Below are 27,519 nucleotides of genomic sequence, written 5' to 3'. Positions count from 1 at the left end.
ACAAGTTTCTCTCGAACCGGCAAAGCGAACGCCTCGTGGTCGGACACGTTTCGAAGTCGTGCTCGTCGCAACCAAGAGCGTGGGTTACGTACCGTCTTCATATGCCGTGTGTGCGTGCTTGTTCGTTGTGTTGTAGCTCCCGGGGGTTTGTTTATGTAGCGCGGCGTTGGCAAGGAGCGTTTGGTCGTATAGTGTTTTTTCCTGAGTGAAAAGTGCATCTGTGTGCTAATGCTTCGCATTGTGTCACGTAACAATCTGTACGAAAAAAGGCAAATTTATGATTAGGTTTATCGGTATTTTTGCGAAGCAAGAAGAAAAAGAAGATAAATTGTGGCTCCGTGTGTACAGTATGAACCGTTAACAAGGTATTTGCGAAAAAGTGGTCCAGCTTTGAGAAAGCGACCCTATGATTTCAAGTGCAACGAAAGAGTTTTTTGAAGTGAAGCAAAAGTGTGTGTCGTTCGCAAAGACGCAGTGGGATGTTGTACCTGTGTATTGAGTGACAGATTGTAGCTTAACGCTCTTTCGTCGACTTCCTTGCTGACCGCTGATCTCGCCGTCACGTTAAGTTGTTGAGGTTACTATTTTTGTTGTGATTGTGACGATAATTATTTTGCACGGCCTTGTGATGCTTGAAGAAGCCGATTTACGCTCGGGAAAAATGTTGTGTCGGACGGGCAGTCCTCCGCCGCCGAGCAGCAGTCCGGCTGGGTCGGAAATTTCTGTTGGTTCTCCAAGTCCACCACCCATCGGGAGCGAATCGCATCCTGCCCACCTGCCCCATCCGCATCCGCTGGCCGTCACACATCTGGTCCACCATCATCCACTCGTTCACCCGCACCATCCACACCACCCGGCCCTGCATGCCCATGCCGCCGTCAGTGCGCTACAAGCTCGTGCAGAAGATTATTTTACACCTCTGAAGCGATTGCGTATGGTGGAGGGTGGCAGTGGAGTTGAGCTGGGAAGTCCTCCCGGTGGCAGCCCGAAGGAATCCACTAGCCGAGGCTCAAGTCCTACGACGCCTATTAATAGTGCGAACAGTACAAACACCATCAGCACTCCTAATAACAGCGCCACATCCACCACCACTACCACCAGCACAACCAAATCGTCCACCGGATCTACCGCTGCCGAAGGAGTCAAATCGTTTTCTATCGCCGACATCCTAGGTCGCGATGCGGAGGCCAGCAATCGTGAGGCGCGAGAACCGAGTCCTCCACCGATTAATCCCGCCTTGCATCATTCATCCCACCACCACCACCACCTGCATCTGTCGGCGCATCATCCCAGTGCTCATCTGGCAGCAGCCCATCATCATCATCACCATCATAGTAGCAGTACGTTGCAGCAAGCGGCCTCCAAAATCGTGCGACCCTGGGACCATCTACGGGGTCCAATTCCGGTTAGGCCTTTCTTACCACCGGCCTTGCTACACTATGAGCATCGGCTAGCGCTGGACTATCATCAGCAGCTGCAGGAACATTTCCGGGCCCAGGCCCAGCTACTGCGGCACATGAGCATGGACATTATCCCGTCGGAGAGTGGGTCGGAGCGATCCAGTTCGGCGGCGAGCGATTGCTGTTCACCGGAAATTGGACGCGGATCCGACCACCAGAGTCATCAATCGTCACAGTCGTCGTCGTCCGGAGTGGGTGGTGGATCGGCGGGTGCCGGTGATGGTGGTGGGAGAAGTGGTATCAATGGTGGTGCTAGCGGGGCAAACAAGTCCAGTGGCAAGACGGCACCGAATGGTACACCGCTCGATGCGCTGTTCCAGATGACCAACAAGAATTTTGATGAATCGAATGAAGATAGTGGTGAGTAGAAGCGATTTGTGTGAACTAAGTCTTAAAAATTAAAAGAGGGTATCGGTACTGTATCACTATTGAACCATAAACTGGCCATCGTTCGATATCGATCCATATAGACTCAAACACAACAAGAGCAGCTTCACAAGAGAAATGCTGCTTTTCTTTGTCTCCAGGACACTGATGCTTATTCACCTCAAGGGCAATATTTGAACAAACCGTCTGCGGGATTTTCCACAAACATAAGCTTCAAGGCACAAACTGGTTTCAAGATGTTTGTGGAGCAATTTAGTAAACAAACACAGATGCAGTAGTTACGATTGCTCAAATATTAGCGATGTCGCGAGTTTAATGGTTGCGAAAAAGGAGATGCTAATAAACAAAACAAATAGATGTCAGGGTCTCAGCCGCAAGCAAAAACATAAAGCAAAATGGCAGAGAGAGCGCGGGGTTAATAGCGCCATTTTAACATGTACTTTCAAGGTTTCTTGACTCAGTTGTGATAAAGGTGAGTTGTTTTAAAAAATATATTCAGAGATTAAGTATCCCGAAATGGATAGCAATAGAATGAGGTGTATTCTGACTAGTGTATCTTCTTACTTTTCCTAGATAGTTTCCCATGTCCCGCTTTATTGACTTTTTCTCCCTGATCGAGCGTGAGGACCACGATGGAAAGCTTTTGATAATTTATGAAATCTACTCATGCAACATTCATGATAAGCGCCGGACTTTAGCTAACCAACCGATGCGCGCATAACGTTAGCCGTTCGAGCGAGTATCTGGGCCGCTTGTTACCCCACCAGGCTGGTGACTTGGAATTAAAATTAGATTACCACGAGACTTACAAATGAGATCCGATTACCATTTCTCCAACCTCCGGATGCACGCTCGGTGGTTCGGTAAACGATGTTCGTGTTCGTTGTTGTTTTAGAGTTTGTTGGTGTTTTTGTTGTCTCCCGCCACCCGTACCGGACTGTTCCCCAACCCCAACTGGGGATCTACATCGCATCACACGCCAGTCGTCCATCATCAAGTGGGAACGCTGCACGGTTGCGACGCCCGATGCGCGATTGTAACGCGATTAAACGCAATAGACAACGCAATGGCGTTGAGGAGCTCGCTGAAGCATCTGGGAGCTGATGCATGGAGGCGGTAGCGGAAAGGATGAGATTGTCCATTGTTTCTGCACGGGGAGCCTGCTGACAGTGTGCGATGCATTAATGTACAACGAATTATCCTCCTTTCGTATGTTGTTGGATGCTTTTTTTGTGCCACGCCGCGACAGTTAGACTCGTTTGTTAAGCTAACGAGCAATTTTCATCGTCGGTTCGGCGAGTCCGGCAGGGTAGGTGAAGGTAATGGATGGAGCTCTCCACACGGGAAGGGCAAAAGATTTACTGGCTCGGTCCCTAGTAAGCAAGTTTCACTTCCGTCGCAATCGCACTGTAGCGTGCTATCGAGGATCGGTAGTTTTGAAGAGCTGCAGACTGATTAACTAACAAGATGCTGCTTAATCAAGGTGCGATCGTGGTGCCTTCATGTCTAAGGGTTAATTATTGCTGTTTTATTTTTCTTTGCAGATTGGCTAGTTACGTATGCTTTTTTGCTTAAATAATATTCATTCTGATTGTGGTTAGTGGTTTTAATTCTGTTTAAAATATTCAATATGTTCTTCTAGCAATTCAACTTCAACACACATTTCTCAGAGTTAAAACATCTACATCTTCTGCATATTATTTCGTTTGATAATTTCAATAATAAGTTTTTAGGATATTTGTTTATGAGAATAAATTATTTGAAGTTTATACAAATTTCAGAAACAATAATACTAATATGCTAAATTACTAAACGAATTTGCTACAAGGTACCAGATAAAAAGATTCTGTCCGACTGTATTGTTCACAAGTAAAACCTCAAATGATCGTGATTTAATCGAAATTATGGTTTCTCAAAAACAAAGGCAACAAAAAATAACCCAAACAAAACAAAGAACATCTCCGCTTGACGCTTATGCTGATCAAAACGGCGGCCTTGAACGTGAGAAACAGCATCATAATCGCCGAGTTAGGGCCAGTATTGCTCCGCAGCTTCTGGGTATCGGTGGATTGGGAACCAGTTTTCAGAAGTGTGCAATAAATCAAAATCCAATTACCAAAATGTTTTCGACCCACGGCAAGGTGAAGCATCGATTCAGCATCAGCGCGCTTTTGGAGGATGCCGCAAGATCAAATCGGTCGCTACCGCAGCTGGCGCAAATGGTCAGTGCGTAATCAACGATACCGAACTCCCGAAATCCTCGATCTTTCCAAATTGGTATCGCAAATAAGCTTTGGGTTCCGTAATTCAATGTTGCGGTTATTTTCTTATTGATTCACTAAGCATTCATCATCGAATATTAAGAATTGTGAGGTTCGTGCGTGGGAATTGTTGTGCATTGACAAATTGGATTTTCTTGCAATTGTTCGTGTTTGATCAACTAGCTGCTGCGCGAAATCCTGGGAATCAATGTCGAAATCGAAATCCAATTCCAAGCAGTTCAATAACTTCCAATTCTAACTTCTTGCACTCTTACCGATATAATTATTTGATGGTTTTGCAAAAGGATCCGCTCAGTTACTTGGAACCCTCACTCAACCCACGAGGCAGAAAAAAAAGTGTTGGGTAAGGTGAGAGAAAATAACACGTTAGGAGCAATTGGTTATGCTCGATTTGGACTGATCCAACAATTATGTTATTGTCGGGTAGAAGCGATGTGTTTTTATCTTTCCTTTTTCGAAAGACCTATTTTTGCTGGTGTTGCTGAGAGCGACCAACAGCGACGCGGGGTAAAGTTTCACTTGTGCGCCAGCCGCCAAACCGAACACTAATCAGGTGCATCCTGTTCCTAACGCTCCAGGTGAATCACTCAGTGCGCGAGAAGCAAACAGGTCGACCGCATCGACGTCGGCGAATACCACAAAATCCTGTGCGAGAGCGTGATGAATCGATTGATTCGTTATGGCGCAATCTACCGAGCAGAGTAACAAAAATGGGTCGAAAAAAACCTCCCGAAAAAGACTCCCGGTTCGCCGCAAACTGAACGGAACTAATCGAAGGTAACCTCGGTGCGATCTCCGATCACGATCGTGGCCCGGTGATCGCTTATTGTCGCCACCAGCTCAACATTGCAACTGCTTCTCTAAGCACGTCCACCTCGAACACTTCACTGTTTCGATGGCAGCTGACAGTAAGCGGGTTTGTTAAATTTGTGCTGATCGGGAAGCCCCGAGAGAGTCGCAGTTGATCTGCTTGTAAAGTGCCACTTTAAATTATCACGTTCCGGATGTCAGGACGTACCTTCCCGATCTTGTTTTATTTTATTCTTCCAATGCTCACCTTCCTAGCAACAACGGCCTAAACCGGCGGCTACCTTGCTGCCGAACCGGCGACCGAGCGGCTCGTCCGACCCTTAAATTTGGACTGACTGCACTGACACTAATGGTGAAGCCGATCAACGCTCGGCTCGGATGTTGTTGGCTGTCGCTTTAATTGTTTTCCCCGTCGGCAGTTCTTTCTTGGTGGGCAAATTAAACGAACGCGTCGTTTGGTTTGAGATGCAAATATGCAATTTTGCCGACGTACGATGGGTCCGGCTTTTCGTAAAGAAAAACACATGTGAGCCGTTAATACCGGAGCTTGGTCTTTCATCATGCCAAACTGTTTGTGCGATTTGCACTCTTCGACCCCAATAATTAGAAAAGTATATTCATAAGGTTTGACAATTTTATGATCAATCAGCTCATCAAATACGCAAAAAAGATACAGGAAAGTTTTCAATATCTGTATGTGTGTATGCTATTTAGAACAGAAAAAAGAACTGGTCAGATCTGTTGCCTCGAGAGACAGGTGTCCGTGAGCCATAAAGTACTTGAAACAGTGATGCTTTCACCACCTCCATTCAAACGCCAACGTTCAACAGCATAACAGTCCATTCGAAACGAGCCCATTAGACATGATCACTGTATTCAGTGCAGCTTTTTCTTCACTCGTTTCGTCTTAGAACCCCTTGAAGCTCCGCATCTCGACTCTCCAAATCAAATGTGCTCCGTGCTCCGTACTATACTGCGCTTTTGCTCAATAGGACAAACGCGTCCGCTTTGATCGGCAATCCGTAGAGAAGCTTATTAGCGCTCGTTCTCCTACTTAGCTCCGCACTGTCTTCCCAGCGCAGCGCTCATCCCTACTTCCTGCTCCTACCGAAGGTGGAAGGTTTGGCGTACGCGAGTTCCGTCGCTTCAAAGGTCCGGTTCCACAATTGGTTTGAATAAAATCCCTCTTCCCCAAATGGCGCTGCCGCTGCCTTCGTCCGGAAAGGATACGAACCCAGCGGGCGCACGGTATGGAACGGGTGGAATAGGCGGAATGACAGGAGGGAGGAATACAAAATGTTCGCTACATCAAAGGCCGTATGCCGACAGATCATCAATTTTTCATTGATTGACTTAATCACTTTAGTACCGGTTGATTACAGTTTTCGGTTCTTGATCTCCTTGTTATTCGTTTGGTGAGGAAAAAAGGGATCGCGTAGGACAAGCGCACACGCACACTACCGGGCTTGCGATCGTGCGAGCCCATCGCCGACATATACCAATAAACGTTTAGCTCGCTGTTTCGGCGAAGAAGACAAACATTCCGAACCGAGGTTGACCGTCGCCAGCAATCATAATTCTGCATCCGACAACAAAGAAAAAAAAAACGGGGGAAAGATTGAAACAATAATCGACACCGCGGCAGGAGTGTGAATATCGTTGTCGAAAGCCGAAAAATGTTGGTGAGGACCAATAAATAAAGAACGAACGAATGAGAGAGAACGAGAACTTGTGGCGATGGTTGAAGATAAAAACATGTGAAATGATGTCAGAATTGGCATTCATATTAACACGCAAGTCGAAGTTGCATTTGAATGCGCATAGCAGATACATTGTGGTGTGAGGTTGTTTTGTGTCTCAAAGCGATATAATTCTTCAGAGGTATTTACGTACAGAAACTAGATATCACTTGCCGACTATTGGAATTGGAATGGGATTAATTAATTCAGTCATTATTAATCGACAATTATCCATGCATGTTCTAATGATGCAAGACACAAGGGAAACTTCTGGCTCAAGATATTTCGCCTCAGCACTTTCCCGGAAAAGATTGACACAGTGAACGATGCGAGCACCAGGTACAATCGAAACCTGTTAATAGCTATTAGCCATTGATAATTTCAACCCCCATCCTAAATCATCGTTATAATGGCCAAAGAAACGAACAGGTTACGGCTTGTGTGGAAGACATGTGTGTGACGCCGAATTTGTCGACAGGCTAAACTAGGCGCTTTTTCATCCTCACGCCGACGCAGTACCGTAACCTCTGACTCAACCTATCTCCAGAGATTAGCAGCACCGTCGAAACCATCAAACAGCTTGCCGCCCCCAGCGCAGCTCGATTTCGGTCTTGATACTCGGATGAACAGCATAGCTCATCCAACTATTAGATACAACAATAAAAGTCATAATAATCCAACAACAAGCAACCGACCGCCGGATCTCGAGCCCACGATCGCAACCGTGCACACGAAGGAGCGGACGATGGAAAAGCAGCGCGAAGTGCTTTCTATCGATGTATGGTATCGAAGACTGGGCCGTGAAGCCAGATGGGCGGAAGGCTGATGAGGAGGAAAAATCAAGCGCATCAAACGAGATTTGAATGTGTGCCAGCGGAAACGCTCGAATATGACGAATGTTGGCAAGCACGGGAGGGAACCTGGAAACAGATCAAAAGCTGTGAGGCCGGGGAGAGGTACAGTATAGAGTGTCGAAAAAGCACAAAAACATGTGATCGTAACGCATGAAGATCGTCACTTTTGCGATCGTGTTGGTGCCCCGTGTTCCAGAGCTGGTGCGCTTTTGTGTAGGATGACTGTTACAATCTCACCGTAAACTGCTAACTAATATCCTCTTAATACGAATTGTTCTTCGCCAAACGCGGCTGCGAGATTGCTCACTCACTCACTAGCCACCCTGCCTCGTGCCTTCATTTGAAGCGCACACAGGCACCTTGAGTAACATTCATCGGAGTCAGTGCGGCTCTGTGGTTCCAATCCGGTTCTGGCTGGTGGCCTGCCTGGTGGTTGCTCTCATTCATTCCACCGTTTGCTCCTTGGCGGTGTTGATGAGTGAACAACCACCAGAAGGGGTTTCGCTGTCTCGCTCGGCCCAGTCTTCTTCATCGGACTGGTCCATCCATCCAGAGCCATGGCAGGGTGATGGTAGAGTAGCAGGAGGCTGCTGATGATGATGATGTGTCTGCCTGTGTGTGGCGAGGCCTCCGGTATAAATGGTGGAAGCAGAAACAAGGTGATCAAAGGCCAACGCCGACCGAGCCCAAAGGTGTCGGCTGGGCTAATTGGAAGAAGATCAAAGGATGCCGCCGACTTGGCATGGCACAATGAGCCCATGGAGCTTTTTGTGCCGCTTTTCGTTTCTTCTCGAGCAGCCACCACTCTCTCTCTCTCTCTCTCTCTCTCTCTCTCTCTCTCTCTCTCTCTCTCTATCCGAGGAAAAAAGGTGAGAAAGCAAAGATGACACGGACCAAGGAGATCAAGTTGAGCTGGTCTGAGGATGAAGTGAAGTGAGATGATTTTCTGTTGTAGTTTTCTCTGCAGTGACTCCAAAGCTCGAATTCGTTGCCATCTTCGCCGGGTGGATGTTGTTTTTCCTTTTGCCCTCTCTCGCTCTTGCTCTCACTGGATTGACCAGATCGAGCTTCATTGCACAGGGTCGGGAGTGAATTTGATGCTTTTTCCATCCACAAGTTTGCAGAAGATCGATGCCAGTAATAACTCTATCGCAGCGCTTCTGAGCTCTGCTTGGGAGGCCTCACCGTAAATTGGTACAATGAGTTTTCCACTTGCGTACTGTTGGAATTGTGCTGTTGTTGTTGCTCGGTGTGTGTGAGTGTGTTTGATGCTACACACACTTCTGAAGTAAAGAGAAGAATGAGAGGATAGAGCGCGGGGGATAACAAAAAAACCACATCTTCTCACACACCGGCACGTACAAATTGAGTTTCAATTAATTTTCGATTTTCGCTAAACGATCAACTGGTTACTATCATGGAGGTCTTCTTGTGTCCGTACTCTGGTTTAGGCGCTTGAGTAGTTAGAAGGAGATATTGTTTTTGCGTTATACTGGGTGTAGAACTCGAAGATTTGCGTTTTTAGTAATGAATCATCGAATGTGCTCCGTTGATTAATCCTTCCTAAAAACTGACCCATGGGTATTTTTTTCTGATATCTCCAGGACTCATTAACAACCGATCGGATTTATTTTCTATCGATTTTCCGCAGAATTTTAAGAAACACGTTAATGAGTGTGGTAAATTATTTAATTTTAACTCATCATTCGCTATCCACACTATTGGATTACGGAATATATTACATGTCAATTATATGCCTCTGTATGGCTTTATCACATAACGAATTCTGACGAACGAAAATCACAATTCAAATTCTTAAGCTTCCAGTCCATTTAGTTTTCACAACAACACCTTAGCCATGGTTGATAGTACAAATTCAACAACAAGCACACACACGCACACACATTCTGAATCCCCGATCCAATTAAGTGTTTGGCTGGGTGTGAATGAAAACGAAACTCCAGAGTTCCTGTCAGATCAGTACTACAGTCTCGTTGAAATTGTGTCTTACGATTGCGCGTTTCTTCTATCGAATGTATCGCCCGTTCTGAGTCGTTGTTGTTGTTGTTCTGCTGTTGTCACTGACTGACAACCGACAATCACAACAAACGAGACCAACACTCCGTGTCTCGAGAGTGGTCCTTCACCTGAAGCCGAAGCGATGCGTTCTCGAAAACGAATTTTCAACGACCGACCGAGCATGTACCGAGGTAGAATGGGATCTGTACAAGTGACCGCTAATCCCCGTCACTTCGTAACAAGCTCACCACTCACTCAGCTGTCAAATTAAATCACCTTCTTTCGGTGCCGCGTTGCGCTCGTTCACACTGTAGTCATCCGGGAAGGAAGCAAACAACACCACATCCTACCCCGTGGCGCATCGTCTCGGATCTTTTCCTGTGAACCTGTTTCTGTATTTCCTAATCATCACTAAGCACGGATAATTCGGTATTCGAAATTAGAAGCAAGACCAAAGAAACGAGGAATGAGCTTCTGAAGCTGCGGTCATGTGTGTGGAGAGTTTACGTTTCCTTCGAATTTCCCACCACAGATCAACTGAATGGAAGATCAATCCGTCGAGAGTCTTCTGAGTGTGTCCCACCACCGGGAGAACAAAAGTCCCACCCAGTAATGAATGAACAGCAATTATTGATTTGTTAATTGATTCTGGACAGGCGATATCTCCCGCGGGAAGGTTGGATGGGCATCGCTTTAAAAGCGTCTGCAGTGATTGACCGCAAGTATCATCATTACATACACTCACAAACACCGCCGGCCCGTGTGTCTTTGATCTTCCGAGCGCTTCCTCTTTGTGGGCCGCGGAGCACAAAAAATAGCACCACCTCATTCTGGTGCTTCCTTACCGCGAGAGCCTAAAACTTTACCATTCCATTCTTGTCTGACCAGAACGGCTAGAAACGGAGCAAGAACGGGCGAGCGAACCAACACCGGAGCGCCCTTAATTCGATAGTGGCGGCAAATGCGTGCCCTGTAATTATCGTGCCCAGCCCGAAGGAAGCTGTGAGATTTGGTGGTCCACCAAAAACTGCGCGCTTGGATCGATCCTGATCACTTCTAACACCTAACCGCATCCAGCCACCGGAATGACCAAACAAGCCGGCACCAACACCTTAACCAGTCAAACGTCATAATGATGCTCGCAAACACTTTTCTTCCGACTCCCACCATCGAAAGCGTTGTCGGAAATCGGCTCGCACATTTCTCGTCCCGTGCACAAACGGGAATGGGACTTGGGATCGATTGAAACGTCAAAACCGAGTCGGACGAAGTCTGATCAAAAACAGAGAGTCAGAGAAGATACTGACTGCAATTTGCGCAATTTTACCCACTTTCCGGGAAGAAAACAAAGCGTGAAAAATGAACTGGGGCACCGGGCGTGTGATAAAGGACCACCGTTCCTATATCAATGCACGCAAATACGCACACAAAGTCGCACACAAGCCAAACAGTGTGCGTGTGTGGACAGCACAGGAGAGACGGAAAAAGCGAAAAATCGGTAACGCAAATAAAGAGGAAAAACTAATGCACACACAAGGAAACAAAGCAAAAAACGGTCGAGACCATAATTATGTTTATTTATGATCACTTACCATTCGAGCATTGTTATGCAAATAAGAGCGCACTGCTTGCGCCACGAGTGCAAGCCAGAAGGTGCTGCAAAAAGGAAAATGTGAAAAAAATGGAAAAAAAGTGTAGTGCTCGAGCAGTCATGGCTTTCAAGACCAGCTGGTACAAGTAGATTTTCAACCAATATATGGCTAACTTTTCACTTCCCCGAAGATGTGCGTTTATGCGTGTGTGTGTGTGTGTGTGTGTGTGTGTGTGTGTATGTGTGCCTGTGTTGTGCCTTGTGCCTAGTGTTGAGCGTCCATGCTTCATTAAACTATTACCGCTACGGTGGAGCGGAAGTTTTGCCCAGTTACGGCTACGAGGTGAAAATCGTCTTGCCTTTGATACACGATCCCACGATGGACCGAAGAAGAATCCGGATCCCGGGAAGATAATCGATGACACATTGAGCACGGTGCGAAGTGATGATTTTTAGTGTAAACATGCGCGGGATATGCGGCTTGAAAAATCACGTGTGACCATTAGCTGGGGAAAACCCCCCGGATGAGCATCCTTCCGGGAGCAATCTATCTTCGGTTTCTGTACAATCTGGCCCTGGATCTGGTCGATTATTGGCTACTTAATCAAAATTGCGCTCCACGCAAAAAAGGTGACCGAAACGGACGCGCGCACCCTACCGGACACATAAGTGAGCTCAATTTGTAATCGATCCATCGGTTGCCGTATCGAACGCTATAAATCAATTGGATTGAATTTTTCGTTCGACCCGCGCGGCTTCTTCTACCGAGTCGCATCACCCTCGTCGGGTCGGTGTAAAGAACCGATGTTTATATGTATAATAGAGGGGGATGGGAGTGATAGAGATTGTTTCATTAATCCCCAATGTAAACAACACTTGACACTTGGCAACCGTCGCACACCGACGACGAGCCCAAAAGTCAATGTTCCAGTTTTGCCGAGTTCTCGGATTTGCTGCATGTTGCGAAGCAATAAATGCCGAATGCTTTACGACCCTCGCTGAGCTGCGTGTTTCCTTAACTGCTCCTAGGCAAAATGTAAGAGCACGGTACGGTGAGGTTTGGAAGAGAAAGAAAAAAATCCTCAACTTCTGTTCAACGCCGCGATCCAAACGCAGTGGCGAAACGGTGAAAATGGAGGCGACACGAACGTAACGCCGAAACGATGTGATTTATGGTCGAGTGATTATTCTTCATTCCCAACGCTTATAGTGGTGGTGTGCGTGCGTGTGTGCATGCGTGTGTGTGCAAACGACAGAAACTTCCGACCCCGTTCCCTTCGCCTAGGGGGGCCCATTTCTTGCGTCTTCATGATCAGCGTCATCCAGGCATCCAGGGTGTGTGTATTTTACAATTGCGTGCCCGGGCACGATCGTTTCGCTGGGTGGCTTGTTGACATGTTTTAGTAGCATCATCACCACGAATCAACCGCCATCATTCGTAACGGTAGCAAACTGTAGTGAATTTAATTGGACAGATGATAGAGTGATGGCCGTTTTATAACCACCATCGTTCCTATGACAGATGACTCTTCTCCACTAGCCGTTTTACGTTGATAAGAGTTGATTACGCACTCTTCTCTGATTGGCTCACTTTCTGTGCTGTAACACATACAGTGACGGACAGCACAGTATACCAGCTTCAGCAACGATTGCTTTATATGCCTACATTAGGTATAACAGAATCCAAAAATAAGGATAAGTGACATCTTAACTTTATATCGCATAAGGAGTCGCCTGTCTTGTCGGATTAGGTTTAGTTATGATATGTCAGGACTTCGTCAACATCCGATAGGCTTGAATGGACTTCTAAGGATCCTTCCAGAGTTTACGCTGCAGCAAAGGATTGATTTTGTGCATTGGAGTTTTATTTCAGAGTAATAGTTTATACCGGCGAACCTGAATATCCTACGGAATTTGCTCAGATCCAAATACGGAAATGTAGTGACTTTGTGAATCTTATTATAACTTCGTTTTTTTTCCAATTCCTAAAATATTTCTTTAGGCGTTTGAATATTTTCATAGCGAAAATAAATAACTCCTTAGATCACCAGGTTGTTCCTCCTGCACATGGTCCGTTTTCAATCAATTTTCCTGTTATCGCTGAACAGCATTGAATGACGACGAATGGGTTTCAGTGAGGCGAAACAGAAATGCAACCAAATGCCAAGAAAATCTCTCACGACAGCCGAGCTCCCACTCATCCCACCCATCTAGGTCTGTTCGGTAGCAAAATAACATGCTAGTGAAAATAGTCGCCCACAACTAGCTGGGCGAGAGCTGTCCGCAAACCACATCGTTCAACGTTGGAGGTCCGACTGGGTGGGATGAACGATGGCTTCCGTACCGTCGGCATGCCGGAAAATGTAACAGAGCATGAATTGAGCGTTTTTTCTTGAGTATAGCATATCTACTTAATTTTTCAATAAATTGGCTGTACATTTTAGGTTGATTTTTTAGACCAATTTTTACGATTAATCCAACTGGCTGTTTTGCATTTGTCTGGTGATGTAAACCTATTCGTCTTCAAGAAAATCTTACAAAAACTACAAAACTACGAACGCGTCGAACGAAATAGACGCTAAGAGATGGCAGTAACAATGAATTTACCGAAGCGTGCAAGTGGACGGTGGTACCTGGTACCACACAAAGGCTAAAGCAAACCGATGCAATTCGTCGCATTACTAAAACCCCATTTGTTCCCGACCGGTGTGCGGATGTGACGAAAGGGAGAAAAAAGGCCAACTAACGAGCGGTACGGAAACTAAACGATCGCATCGGATGGATCGCCACGCAGTTGAACCGCGAATTCCGCGTCTTTCCCAATGGCGAGCCTTGCTTACTTGCTTGCTTAGTCCAAGCAGCGACGTCGCTGCCGCCATTGGTTATGCTCCGATGGTTGACAAAACGGACAGAAAGAATGAATGAGTCGAGCCGTGTCAATAGACAAGGGAGAGCAAAAGAAAGGCAGAACAGAAAAAAAAAGAAAAAGGAAAACCAACATCAACTCTCCACTTTTTTACCCCAGTTCCTTAGTTCTTCTCTACGTTCAAAACATTATCTAAACTCGCCCGAAAGTCGCCTACAGTCAGAGGTCCAATGGCTATCTTACGCGCGACAGTATTAATGTTACCGAACAAAACGTAACAAAACGCGAAAGGACGAATGGGAGCATCGCGTTCGCACCGACCCGTCGTCCGTTTTTTGATTAATTTTATAAATGACTTTTAGTTTGTTTTTGTGTCCCCTCTGTGTCCAACTCCCAACTCCTGTTAGTTGGCTTGCGTGAGATTCTCTTGGAGGTATTTTTATATTCATTCTTTATCGCGCCCGCGCTGTATTTACACGGTTGAGGGCATTTCAATTTCCTGTGCACCCAAAACCGCACGCCCGACAGCGACTAACTGCGAAGAGTCCCCTGCGCTGCTACTGCGCGCAGCGGTCCCTTTTCCGGTGCCAAACTCTCTGACACCCAGCGACACAATTTCGATTAATCAATTTTGTAGAGTTGGTGCCGCATCCTACTGTACTCTCTCGGCGGAGTGATTGGTGCGTTAGCATGGTTGAGCGTGGTCGACCAAACGAAACGAATGAGCATGTGTTCAAAGGAACCAAGCTCGTTGTTGTTATCATCAGCTAAAGATGGAACTAATGTTTGATGTGTACTGAAAACAAAAGCAACAGAACATTCCTCAAATTCTTTATGACATTCAGATGTATGCAGTCAGTACGTCTAGAATACTCTCATTTCCCGTCTCGCAGATGTATTTTGTCTGCCGAACAGCAGCAGTGCAGTTTCACCACGCTATTTGTCTAACCCATAGAAAACATTCTTCCGCCAACGTGCAGTGTATGTTTCGTAAATAGCCACGTCTGTGAATTCGTACGCTTTACCCAACGCTGGTCCGCGGCGGATGTAATGTTGTGGGAAAACACAAAAATACAAAACACCCAGACATAGCTATCCACCTGTACGGAGCAATGGGCGCGAGAGCGAGGCAACGCTTGTGTTATGATGAACTAATTTCTTTGATCGATATGGTATCGCGAACGGAAGTGAAGTGTTTGTTTTGCCAGTATCCCAACACAATCACCGTCTAGACTGCAGACGTTTTGGATCATTAGGTTTTCGCACCCGATTTCTCTGTGCTTCAAGAGTTGATCAGATCAAAGATTTCGCTTGCTTTATTAGCCTCTATCATCAAGATGAAACGGTCTTTCGAGTTTGGCGGAGAAGTAGGCTCCTTTTTACAAACAATGCTTAGTTACAATCGACATCAAGTACACCAGTGCATTGACACTATCGAAAACCGCAATTCTTGTTCAAGACGCGCGCGTTCCACACTGTCCAGGCCGAAAGTAAAAAACACGTGTAAGTGAATTCCCTTTGAACCTTTGAATCTTCGAATGATTCCGCGTGAGTTTGTCTTTCATTCTTCCGCGCACATTTTGCAGCTTTGCATGTTACTGCTGTCTTTATTACATTCATTTCCTCGACTCTTTTTCTATCTGCGCTTTTTTCCTTCTCTTTCTTGTTGAGTTCATATAAAGCCCGTTGTTGTCGGCAGAGATCAAAGGGTTTTGGAAAAAGTTGGAACACACCCTTCGAGGCAAAATTTTCCTGTTCGGTTCCTTCTATCCGAACGCGAACTTCGGCCTCGTATCTGAACAATCCAGCGCCACGACCAATATTAGCTGGAGGCTTTTAAGTTGCTGGAATTAAATCGCAATACGCGTGCATGATCTCTTTGAAGGTGTTTAAATATCAACTAGCTGTAATGTGCAGTCAATGGGTTGCAGTTTTTTTTGTGATGTACATAAAATGTGGTTTGCTCTTTCTTCGGTAGTTATAATAATTAAGTTTCCACTCTGATAAATACTCTTCAGCTATACTGGCTTATCGGTACTAGCTTCCGGAGTGGATTACTTGAGCATTGATCGACTGATTAATTCTTTCGGGACGAATCGAAGATCATCAATCCTTCAAGCTACAAGGACGCTGTGGTATCTCTTCGATCACTGCCAGCTCTATGCGACCGTGGTGTGAGGGCCACTCCTCGCGCGAAGTTACCGAGGAGGCTCCAGACAGCCTCCAATCACTTCAAGCGAAACGACTTGAAGCCTGAGGCACCTACCAGAACTGAACGATGACGATGATGAACGGTAACACTTTTACGAAGAATAAATGATTTTTAAATTAATAAACCTCAAAACGGACAAGGTGGTGGTTTGTTGCTGTTGTTTTTTATCTTGTTTTTTCTCTTTCTTGTTCTTTTTTCCCTTCGTCCGTGCTCCGTTGAGCACGATTAAGGAGAGAGCACCGCGACGCTCGATAATGACCAACAAAAATTACCCTCATCATCATTCTGCGGCTCGGGTTCCGACACGTCCTGTTCACTCGCCTTTTATGCTGTTGCGGGATAATGGGGCAGCACGGCCGTTGCCTTGCCTTGGAAAGTTGATGCGGGGGAGCGCTAGACGTAAAGTGAATTAATCACTTCTCATCAAAAACTTCCGATGCGCGTGTGCAACTACGTACGGACGCATTTTCTAGTGTATCCTCTGCGGCTACAAAACTGCACCTGGAATGTTTCAAAGCAAGCGAACGATTGCATGAAGACCTCCTCATGTCTACACAACTCCCACACGGCTTGGCCAAGCCAGGGTTGCACCTTTCCCCTTGGCGGTATCTTCAAGTGGCTCAAGAGAGTGACTCAAATGTTTATGTTTAACTTGAACAATCATAATTACCATCTACTTATCGTTACACGCAGACGATGTTGCTCTGTACCATTGCCGATCGAACGTTGGCTTTGTTATCCCGAGTGTGCTATCTTAAGTAGCAATAGGGTCGGCTAAGAGCATCGTCGAGAGCATCTAGAGGGTGGCGCTCGACTTCTGGTGGAACCTTACTGGTTACTCCAGAATTGGACATGAAGCGCAAGGCGCCCTTGACGCGTCAACTTGGCTGCAAAAGTCATTCCAAACCGTTACGATGCGGCGTCACTGCATCGGGCTCTCACCATGATTGCGCTACACATTCGTAAGCATATAAAATCGCTTTCCCCGCTTTCCGATCGGTGCCCGAGTACCCCAGATGGACGACACCACTTCAATCGGTTGATTTGTACCGTGGAACCGATCCGCTCAGCTGCTAAGGATACGCTGTTGGTGAAATGATTTTTTTTATTAATTTTATGGCTTTTAAACGATAGTAAATTGATGCTTAATATTAGCATTTATGACTGTCGGCTGTCGGCATCGCTTTGTGTTGAGCCGCCGAGTTCGCTAACCATTCGTTTCATTCGGCGCCGTTACTCAAGCTCCATGCAAGCCCAGATTCTTCCAAGCAGAAGGTCTTGGGGCGAACCACCCGTAAGCGAAGGGTTTCCTCAGGTGTGCTGTCCGTGTCTGAACGGGTGTCTGTTAACATTTTTTTGTCACATTTGGACATTCCAACCATCACTGGGCATTCAAAACTGGTTGCAATCTTGGCAATGATGTGAGCAACGGTGAAAATATGTATGCAGTTTCTGGGCTGTCGGTTTGCAGTTTGAAGACCACAGTAAAGAGATAAATTGTTCTCGGTTCCAGTTGTCGGCTATCAACGCCGTTTAGTACGATTCTTTAGAGAGAGGGAGCGAGAAAGGATGAAAAAACAGTGCGGAGATGTACAGATTTGCATGCATGAAGCAGAGCATGAAGTCAAGATTTACGACCAGCAAAGAAGTTGAGGCATGGAGGATGTGAAAGGCAGGCATCATAAAAAGCCGCGGACGCTCATCTTCGTTCGGGATAGATACTTTTAACTGTCGTAAATGTTTTCGTCGATTTGGAAGAATTTGGTCTATCATGGTTTTAGGTGTTCAACTAATTAGGGGAAAATATTACAATAACTTTTAATTATAAAGCACTTAATATGATGTTTCAAACCACAAGGAAAGTTGGTAATTTCGGATAAATTCTATTTATTTTCGGTATGAATAAATTCCACCTTTGCTAATTCCATTGACTAAAATTGTCCTCTATGCATAGGACAGTTTCTTACAGTGTTGACCTTGATAAACACATCGTTCTTAGCCAGTTTTGGCAGAGATCCTCGACGATTAGAAAAAAATACACATTTTCCCATTTCCCACACCAGCCCATGTTGAGTGATGCCACTTCAAAATCAATCCATACAACTATGCGCAATGGAGTCTGCAGCGTGTGTTTCCGGCCGGAGTTACGGCTCACATAGAGATTCATGACAACACGGAGCATGTTTTACAACCCGGTTGCACATTTGCATATATATGAGGGTTACAAAACGAGCCGGAGGTTTTGTCTGGTAGACATCAAGAATTCGAAAGCACCGAAGCGGCAAGGCGAAGAGAAAATTTATGACCTGTGCACTCATTCCTAATTTATTGCTTTCCGAAGGATCGGACCGTTTTTTTCTTTTTAGTCGACCCGCACCATCCCACTTTCTCCGCGGTCGAAACGAAAGTGATAAACAGCAGAAATGTAGAGCAGCCTCAGATTACAGCACCGAGAGTGGTGCCGTTGTGTTTTGACAGCAAATGGTTAAATTAGTCATACGGTGAGAACAAAGATTTGTCAGCTTTCCGGCAAACATTGATGTTCTGTAGAAGCGGAATGAATGAATCTGTGGAAGAACCCAGCCGTTCTCCTCGTTTTCCCGTTTGGTGTGTTCTCGGTTTTTTGTTGGATTACTTGTGTCATGATCACGTATTGTTGTTTCCCTTCTAAAGCTCAAATTGCAAGTTCATTACATCGGTGTGCCATGGGTGTACCAACAGTTACCAGTTTCCGTTTCATACGACTATGGTGGTCAAAAGACCGCCGGAGAAGAAAATCGCCCTAGTAATGATGAGAGTCCGATGGTGTGGAATGTTTTCGTGTACAGCAACACAAAAAAATCCACTTCCCATAACTGAACATTCCAAAATCTTTCACATGGGGCTCGATTCTCGATCGACGCCCATTCTTGCATACGCCGCATTTTCGGTTCCGTTTTAACTAACATTATCGCAAAGCCTGTAGAAGAAACCTCTCTACCGCAGGACGTTATTTGTTCGGGTGCAAGTTTTAAGGGCTTGTTGTTCTTTGCAGTTTGTAGGCGAAAAACAGGGGTTTTTATTGAAAATTAGCGCCCAATCTAAAAACAACCACGTACTTTGTGCTGCTGCTACGTGTCACGGACGGAAGTGTACCGATTCGTGCGACTCGCAGCCAACTCGAAGGCTCGTTAAATGTGCCAGTCACGATCTGATTTGAAAATTTCTGCTTTAGACTTAAAACGAGGGGGCTAACAAACCCCCAATAGAGAAGCCCAGAATAGGAGACTAGCCGTTGATGAAGAGAAAAAACACACCGATCGATAGTTCTATTCTCGCGAGAATGGACCTTTAGGCTAGACGTCGACCAGCTTGCCTTCCCAAGACCCGAAAGGGTGGAAAATTACGGTAGGGGCTTTGTATTTTTTGTTTCGTCAATCCCAGTATCGTTCGCAGACAACCCTGTGGGCTTGAAGTACGCGAAAACTTCACTTCGACAACGAGCGACATTCACGCGAAGGGTCCTGTGAGTGTTGGTGTATGTCGAGGCAGTAGTATTTCGGCGTGTCATAAAAATAATTGCCCTTCCTTCACCGGGTACCAGCCAAACTCGTTCCGAGCGATGTGTTTGCTGGTGGTCGTGCTAATTTTCTTTCCACCCTTACGACCAGCTTGAAGGCAGGAAAATGCTCACTCACCCACCCGGGCAATCGCAAGAAGCGAAGAAAAACGATGTCCCGTAGGAAAGCTTAAACAGTGAGGGTTGTTTCAAATATAGTAGCTCCCTGGTGCATGTGGCAGTGGAAACCGACACGGAGCACAACCGAAACTCGCCAACTCCCCTTACTTCTCCGCTCACCGGCACGTAGAAAGTTCGATTTAATTACAGTGTTAATTGATCATTGTTTGAGGTGTGCGCTTATTGTGTTCCGCCCGGTCCCGGACCTTGTCGTTTTATGCATTTCGAGGTTGGCAAAAGAGTCTATAGTGTGATGATAATTGATTAGCCTTTACAGCATGGCACTTGAACGCCAGTAAAGTGAGTGTCATCGTTTTCCTTCCGTGCCCTAAGGAAATAGGACCAAAACAACGGAGAATAACGTGACGTAATTTTGGAAGCTTTTCGTACCACTTAAGTGCAATCAATTTACTTTTAACTTACTTTTGTGTAGAAACGAGCATTCAAAGTTATGTAGCAATTTTTTTCAATGCCACACTATTTTCAAATAACTTGACACTTAACGAAATTAGTATAGCCCAAGTCAGCGCTAATTAAATGGCTCCGTCCGCTAATAAGTTGACCCAGTTCGGATCTCTGGATAAGTAGATACGAAATGTGGACACAAACAAATAATGGTATTGCGTGCTCCTAACAGGATTCTCATCATATGGACCGCGTGAAATTATTATCCTAATGGATGCCTTTTGTTTGAACAGACAATTAGAGGAGGTCCTTTTCGCTGCTCAACAAATGTGTGCCTTCCGACCTTAGACAGTTGGTGTGTGGGGTAGTGGTAAATGGCAGGAGGGCAGGAAAGTACTATCATTATACTTAGCCTTCGAACCCACTTTTTGCTGAGCTTTGACGAGTGACAATTTGCTGCAGGCAGTGTCTAGCATGAGGTCGTACACTACATGTGATTCTCGTTCTCCGGGCCACCAACGATACAGTAGCTGCAATCGACTGCATCGTTAGCATTAGAGAAGGAGCCTCCGATAGCAGGCACTCCCTGGGCCACCTTGTTGGCCACCAAAACGATTGGAGTGCATTTGTGAATGGTAGCGAGGTAGCACTGCTTGCTGCTACTTGGCGTATTTCGTTCATCATATGCATGCACGATAATGCCCTGGTGGTAGTGCTTGAAACGCAGAAGAATGGATCGGGCGTGAGTTGGGCACGAATGGGAGTGTGGAGAACTCTAACAACCTCTACCCAACCAATACGCTGTCCATAATTAATTGATTAATTAGAGGCAAAATCGTTAGCACAGTGGCGGCAGCAACAGCGATAGAGCATTACGTCATCCTTCGCGAGCAAATCCTTCGATTCGGTGGTAATTGCCTTTTGGCTGGACGGCGACACCTGGTTGGACGGTCTCGACTTTACCGCTGCTACATCGCGTCATCGCACCGGTGTTTCGTGCTAGAGTAGCGTGGTTTAAGACGATCCATGAACGAATTGTTTGCCAAAAAAAAAAAAATTGGTTGCAAATTAGGCACGTCTCAAAGTGGTTCCAATTATGGTTTTATTGGTGTCCAAGCTCGGCACCAATTTTGGAGCCGAAGTTGCTGTCCATGGGGATCCTGTTGTTTGCGATGAGAAAAGAACGGCGAAGCATTGAAAAGAGCGTGTTAATCACGCCGTTTAATTATCGAACGCTTTGGGCATTTCCACGGTTGATAGATTGATTTAGGTTTATTGTCAATGCTTACAGGTTAGCATTTTATTGTAATAAATGTTATTTATGTAAATTGAACTTATTGGAATTCAATTCCACATGCGACATTGGCTGCTCCTTAAGACAATTGTAAGACATGGTTAAAACAACAAACCTTAAGACAAGGTTTCGCATCAAATTGTTCGCCAACATAAAACATAACCAACAAAAGACACTGCCACTGGCCACGGCACATTACAAAAATCGGTAACAAAGCGCCATCTCTTCCGACTAGGGCGTGGTTTTTTGGGAGCCCAACATCAAAGTCGGCATCAGTAGCTCTCGCTTTTCGTTCGCTTGCGTTCGTTTGGCGCTTGCTCTGTCTTGTGATACATTCCCAAACCAACCCCCTTCTTGCCCTCTCCCCTACTCCCCTTTGCCATGGTCCCAGTCTACTGCCTGCTCATGATCAATTTATCAACTTCTTACGCACCGCAGCGCAAGCGCAACGTGTAAAAGGGAGCTTTTTTATGTTGTTCTCAGTTTTCATTCCAACTGTTGGATGCGCTTTGCCCCAGCCACTCGTTAGCTACGCCACACAAATACAAACAAGCCCCGATCTTTTCCCGTCGGTTGGATCGGTTCTGTTTGGTTGGTTTCATTCACTCGCAAGGGACAGTATTTGTCCAGCGATGTTTTAGCTGTTTGTTTTACTGCTCGCCACCACTTGCTGCTGGTGCGTGTGGTTGTGTATCAACTCCGCGTCCGGCAGTACCATTTGGCCGTGGTGTTCGCTTACGTGGAACGCCATCGATTCGCGGTATTCGCCATTACTGCGATACTACTACTTGGCCTGTGTTTTGTTTTCCGCGTCACCGAAGGCATCCTGAACCATTGGGGCGTTGTGTTGATGAAGAACCTCCCGTTAGGCTCAATTGTCGTTAATACTAGTGCTGCTAAGTTGTGTGGTATGTTTGAACATCATCTCTCTTTGTCTCTCACAAACTCTCATTTCAAATACGTTTTTAGCGCTCATATACCAGCACGGCAGCATAGATTTAGGTAGTTCAGCGCTCCGGTTCCTACAAGTTCGCACCAAGGGTCTCCAAACTGGAGGAAGTCCTACTCGTCAATCTGTCAATAGAGTGCAAGCTCCCGTGTAACGCTTTAATGTGCTCTCGCTGAACGTCGAGAATCCGTATAAACGTAGCACACGGTGGCAAAGAGGTGTTCTTTGTTCGTGATTTTTACGACCCTACCGGTTTTCTGCGCTGTGGCGGTCCCAAACCTGTGAGTCATAACCCTGATGTCGGCGTATCCAGAAAGCAGAAGGGCAGAGAGAATTGACACCGAAGCTAATTATCAATCCCATAAAGTGATGGTCAGTTAGAGTCCCGAGAATTTCTGCAACGCTTTGGAGCCGCTTCTTTTCGCCAAGGGATGATTAAGTGTAGGATTTTCGCGGAAAGCAATAACCTTTACTCTCCCTTGCTCTTAAAACTTCGCCAGCTTCGTCGGATGCTTTTCGAACGTATTCGACTAAATCTGAAAGCATCTAGAATTGAAATCTAGATGCCAAATTGAGTACGAAATCATAAAATGGTACGAAAGCGAATCGCACTACACGGAGGTGGTCCTCGTAGAGAAGCAAAAAAAGGGAATGGTTAAAAGGGAACCAAGAATTTAACCATCCAAACCCCCGAGAGCCCCCATGTATAGCGGGGGCCTTTTGACAAGTTTATTGACAAAAACGCCAACTTATGCATCAGCCGGTTGATCTGCCGGTTCGTTCGCTGTTAGGCTTACCCGAAGATCAAAGAATTAGCCGAGCTGGCCTCGCACTCCACCACAGTCGTTCGCTGGCGGTTGTCGCCGTGTTGGTGCGTTCGTCTCGCAGTTAATCGGTTCATTTAACGGGAACAGAACAGCCGCATCCAGCATGAAGGCAATTAACCACCCCGATCCTATCCAATTCGACCCGATCCCCTTCGTCATCTTCACCGTCGAGCCCCCCGAGGGTTAGAGGTGTGAGTGAGAAGCGAATACGAAAAAAAGTGGATCGACTGCACGCTTCTGAGAAGTGACGATTTGAAGCCGCGAGCCTAATTAGCTGCCTCTCGCGTTGCGGTGCGGTCAATTTGCGACGGAATCGATTTGAATGGCTTGAACCCACGGTTCCCGATGCCGAACGAGCCAGTTGTGCCAGTTGCCAATTCGCGCGCTTATGCAAAACCGGCAAGATGCAATCGTACCGCCGCGTTCTTTCTGCATCGTTTCCTTTTTGTCGCTTGCTGCTTTATGCAATTATGCTTTCACCAACACCACCGAGCTGGCAAGTAGTTGTTGCATTATGATGTTGGTTCCCACTCCTTGAAAGTTGTTTGAAGCGGCGCACCGCATTCATCAAAGCGTTTTACATGCCAACTAAATCATTATAATGTTTCGTAATTAATGTTGTACTTTGTCTCGATACATGGTCTTTTTCGGGATAGGTTTAGCCAGGTATCGCACCGGAGAACCCCTATACTGCGTCAACAAGTGAATGTACGAGAGCAAAGACCGTCATCTCAGAGTGCGATTCAACCGCTTTCCATTCAACGAAATGCTCACTAATTATCTGTTAAAGTAATAAGTATGCGACACCTGCCCGTCTGTCACAAAGAAGAGTTTTGCCTTGACAATATTGCAACTGACATCTTTATTATCTAGCGTAGCCCGTGATGTGCAAATAATTTCCCCAACAGTGGGCGATTGTCCTGTGAACCACTGTCGACCGAAGGGGCCAAATTCAGTACATCCCGACCGACTCGAATGACCGGAATTGAATTTTGAAAAGTGAAAGATCCCGCAGCTGACCGTTGTTTCCTCCAGCGATCTGCCACTGATAGGCACAGCGATCGACCCGGTGGCGGTTCCCTTTTTTCTTTCGCTTCAAAAATCATTCTCTTCATTTTAATTTTAATAATTTTATTGCCTCGCGAACGAGCCGGGTGGAAATGAATGAAATAAAACATAACCGACGAAGTGTGTGAAAGAGAGAAAAAAATAATAAAACGTAATAATAATAAGCATGTCCGTGGAACATCGCATCCGCAGCCGACGACCGAACGGGGTAGCACATTAATGAAAACGGCGTACTTCGGAACTTTGGCTCTACGGTTGCCTTTTGTCTCTCCACGTTCCACCGTGCCCATATCCCGTACCTTTCATATCCGCCGCGGATGTGGATCGCAAAAGGCGGCTTGTTTCGGCTAACCAAAGAAGCTCACCGATACTGGCCACAGATCCAGGCTGGCCACGGTTAGGAATGAAAAAAAGGAAAAGCCTTGCCGTAATATGTTATCATTTAATTTAATATTTCTTCCTCGAGATCGCTTAGCGCGTGACGTTTCGTATGGCGGCGAGCTGTTTTATTTTTATGCTGCTTCCCTTGAGCTGGGATCGCTGGTACGCGGATGGTTTTCCTATTTTTTGACTCTACCACGCGAGAACCATTGCCATCGATTCATTTCTCACTCAGATGTTAATTAGTGTCGTTGTCGTTTCGGAGGTTCACGTGTTGGTCAGATTTTGTCATTATTTTCGAATCATTTCTAATTTTTGAAACAAGAGCATGTTTGAGGAGGTGTGTCGTGTCTGATGCTCGGAAAATGGCTGCTGTGACTACTTTTAATTTAGTCGACAAAGTGACTAAGGGAGATCTAAAGTTACTTTAATCTAATTTACGTATAACAAGCGAATTGGTCTAACATTTAAGAATTAAGTGAGAGTTTTCTGTTTTTCCTTTCCGCACAAGTTCCATCGAAATAAAGAGGAAAGTGCCCTGGCTCGTCAATCGTCGGAATGGCATCTTATTGAGGAGGAAATTAGATCTCAATAAACTTTTATGGTTTTATAGCACCGCGTTAAACGGGAGCAAAAAACGGAGCACAAATGAGCTTGTATAGGTGCGTCTGTGTGTCTATCCAGCGACTCCACTACTGGGTGCGAGATTATTGCACAAACGCCCGAACGAACAAGCGGGAAAAGCGCAATGTAAAGATCAGGCCGTCGATCGGCCCATAATCGAACGATGGTCGGTGTCGGCCTTTGATGGTGCTGAGCCGATGCCTACCACGACCTAGTGGTCTTAGCTTTTGTTGTTTGTCTTTAATTTTAGCGTTGCAATTAACAAATTGTACTAATGTTGCCATGACCTTTTCTCTCGTCGCGGGATTTTCCGCCCGTGCGTTTTTGTTTCTTTCTATAGAGCAATCGCATTTAAACCTGTTCGCCAACCGACCACAGCCAAAGAAGAAAAGGAAATCACGGACTGCGTTCACCAACCATCAAATCTTCGAGCTAGAGAAACGGTTCCTGTACCAGAAGTACCTGTCACCATCGGATCGGGACGAGATAGCGGCCGCCCTGGGTCTTTCAAATGCTCAGGTAAGTTTATCGATTCCTTGCTACTAACTGGCTTTCTTTAAGTAGAGAACACAATTGTGAAAAAGTAGATTCTAATGTCCTCAATATTTCTGCTACTCTTTATCGCACACAGGTTATCACCTGGTTCCAGAACCGACGGGCCAAGCTGAAGCGCGACATGGAGGAGCTTAAGAAGGACGTAGAGACGGTGAAGGTCCTTTCCGCACACAAAACGTTCCTGGAGAATGTTAATGATATGAACATTCTCAAGAAAAAAATCATGCACGACGATGGTGGCAGCCCTCAGAAGTAAGCTTCTATCACTACCGCAAATACGCAACCAATGGAACTTACCGTAGTAATTTTCCTCGCAAACAGCGCATCCTTCCTACAACATCCCTTCCGTCTGCAATGAGAGGCATGAGTGTGTATATGTGTGCGTGTGCGTGAAAAGATTCTACAAGTTTTACAATTCTTGTGCAAATGGTCGATCGAATGCGCGACCGACTGACTGGGGCAATATTCGGTTTTAAACTATGTTTAAGCTACTCGCCACGGCCTGTACAGCTTCATGTTTATGTGCGCCAAATGAAAGTGTACCGGAAGAACGAAAATGAAACGTAACATGTCTGCCACCGTGTGGTGGTCGCCGTTTGTGTTCACCTTCGAAACATAAAAAGGGGAGGATGGGTGTTAGTGGACGTAGGATTGATTCCTTGCCTATTATCTTCTAATTCGTTTGTACATATAGTGAATAGTCAACATGTGATGTGATGTATTTTTCGTTTGTTTGTTTGACAGAAGCAAGATGCAAGACTGCGATCAGTTTATCAGATATATGTAAATGTGTAACACCTAGTACAGTGTAATAAGTTAGCTAGAATAACGCGACCGTACCGTGAGCACCCATTCAAAGATGATGAAAAGTATTATTAACGATCGTAAAAGTACCACACAGTACCACATTCAAAGCGCAGAAACTGGTGAGGTTTTTGTGTGATAACTTCTCGAGTACAGATCAAACAGTGACCAACTCCGGGGAGGTCTCAACGCTTTAGTTTACCTTGCACTTTCATGAGGTGCTGTGTACAAATATTTCATATTGAAGAACGAAAACTTATGGCAAAATGTGAATGTATGTATGAGAGCAGCTGTGCCCCAACTAAGCAGCAAATAGGCTAATCAAGGCTACTCGTGTTGGGTATATTAATTTAAACGCACTAGCAAAATATCTAGCAAAAACTCCACAAAAGTACTAACTACAGGAGCAAAACTACTCGCATAACGCCTCCAGCTTTCTCAAGGCCCAGTGTATTTCGTGTAAATCTTAGACCTAACAAGCAGGCGCAATAGGACGGTTGAAGCAAACGCTCTGCTGCTCACGATTGTTGCCGATTGTGGCAAACTGTGACAAACGTATCTTCATAACTATGTGCAAAATCACACAACACAACACATACACGCTGGATTGGAAAAGAAAACATAAGAAATACATGAAAATGATCGTCAGAGCTGGCATGGCTCTAAAATTGAAA

The 27,519-nt window shown here is 45.7% G+C and overlaps 1 protein-coding gene across 1 annotated transcript; it reads left to right on the top strand.

Annotated features, from left to right (window-relative positions):
- Positions 1-27,519, top strand: LOC118507542 (homeobox protein B-H2-like). Its single transcript, XM_036046121.1, has 4 exons — positions 1-1,820; positions 25,827-26,005; positions 26,118-26,293; positions 26,363-27,519. Exons 1-4 carry the CDS (start codon positions 629-631, stop codon positions 26,397-26,399), a joined length of 1,584 nt encoding a protein of 527 aa, XP_035902014.1. The 5' UTR covers positions 1-628; the 3' UTR covers positions 26,400-27,519.

The sequence above is a fragment of the Anopheles stephensi genome, chromosome 2 (genome assembly GCF_013141755.1).
Source record: "Anopheles stephensi strain Indian chromosome 2, UCI_ANSTEP_V1.0, whole genome shotgun sequence".
Taxonomy (NCBI): Eukaryota; Metazoa; Arthropoda; class Insecta; order Diptera; family Culicidae; genus Anopheles; species Anopheles stephensi.
This window is presented reverse-complemented; position numbering and strand designations above follow the sequence as displayed.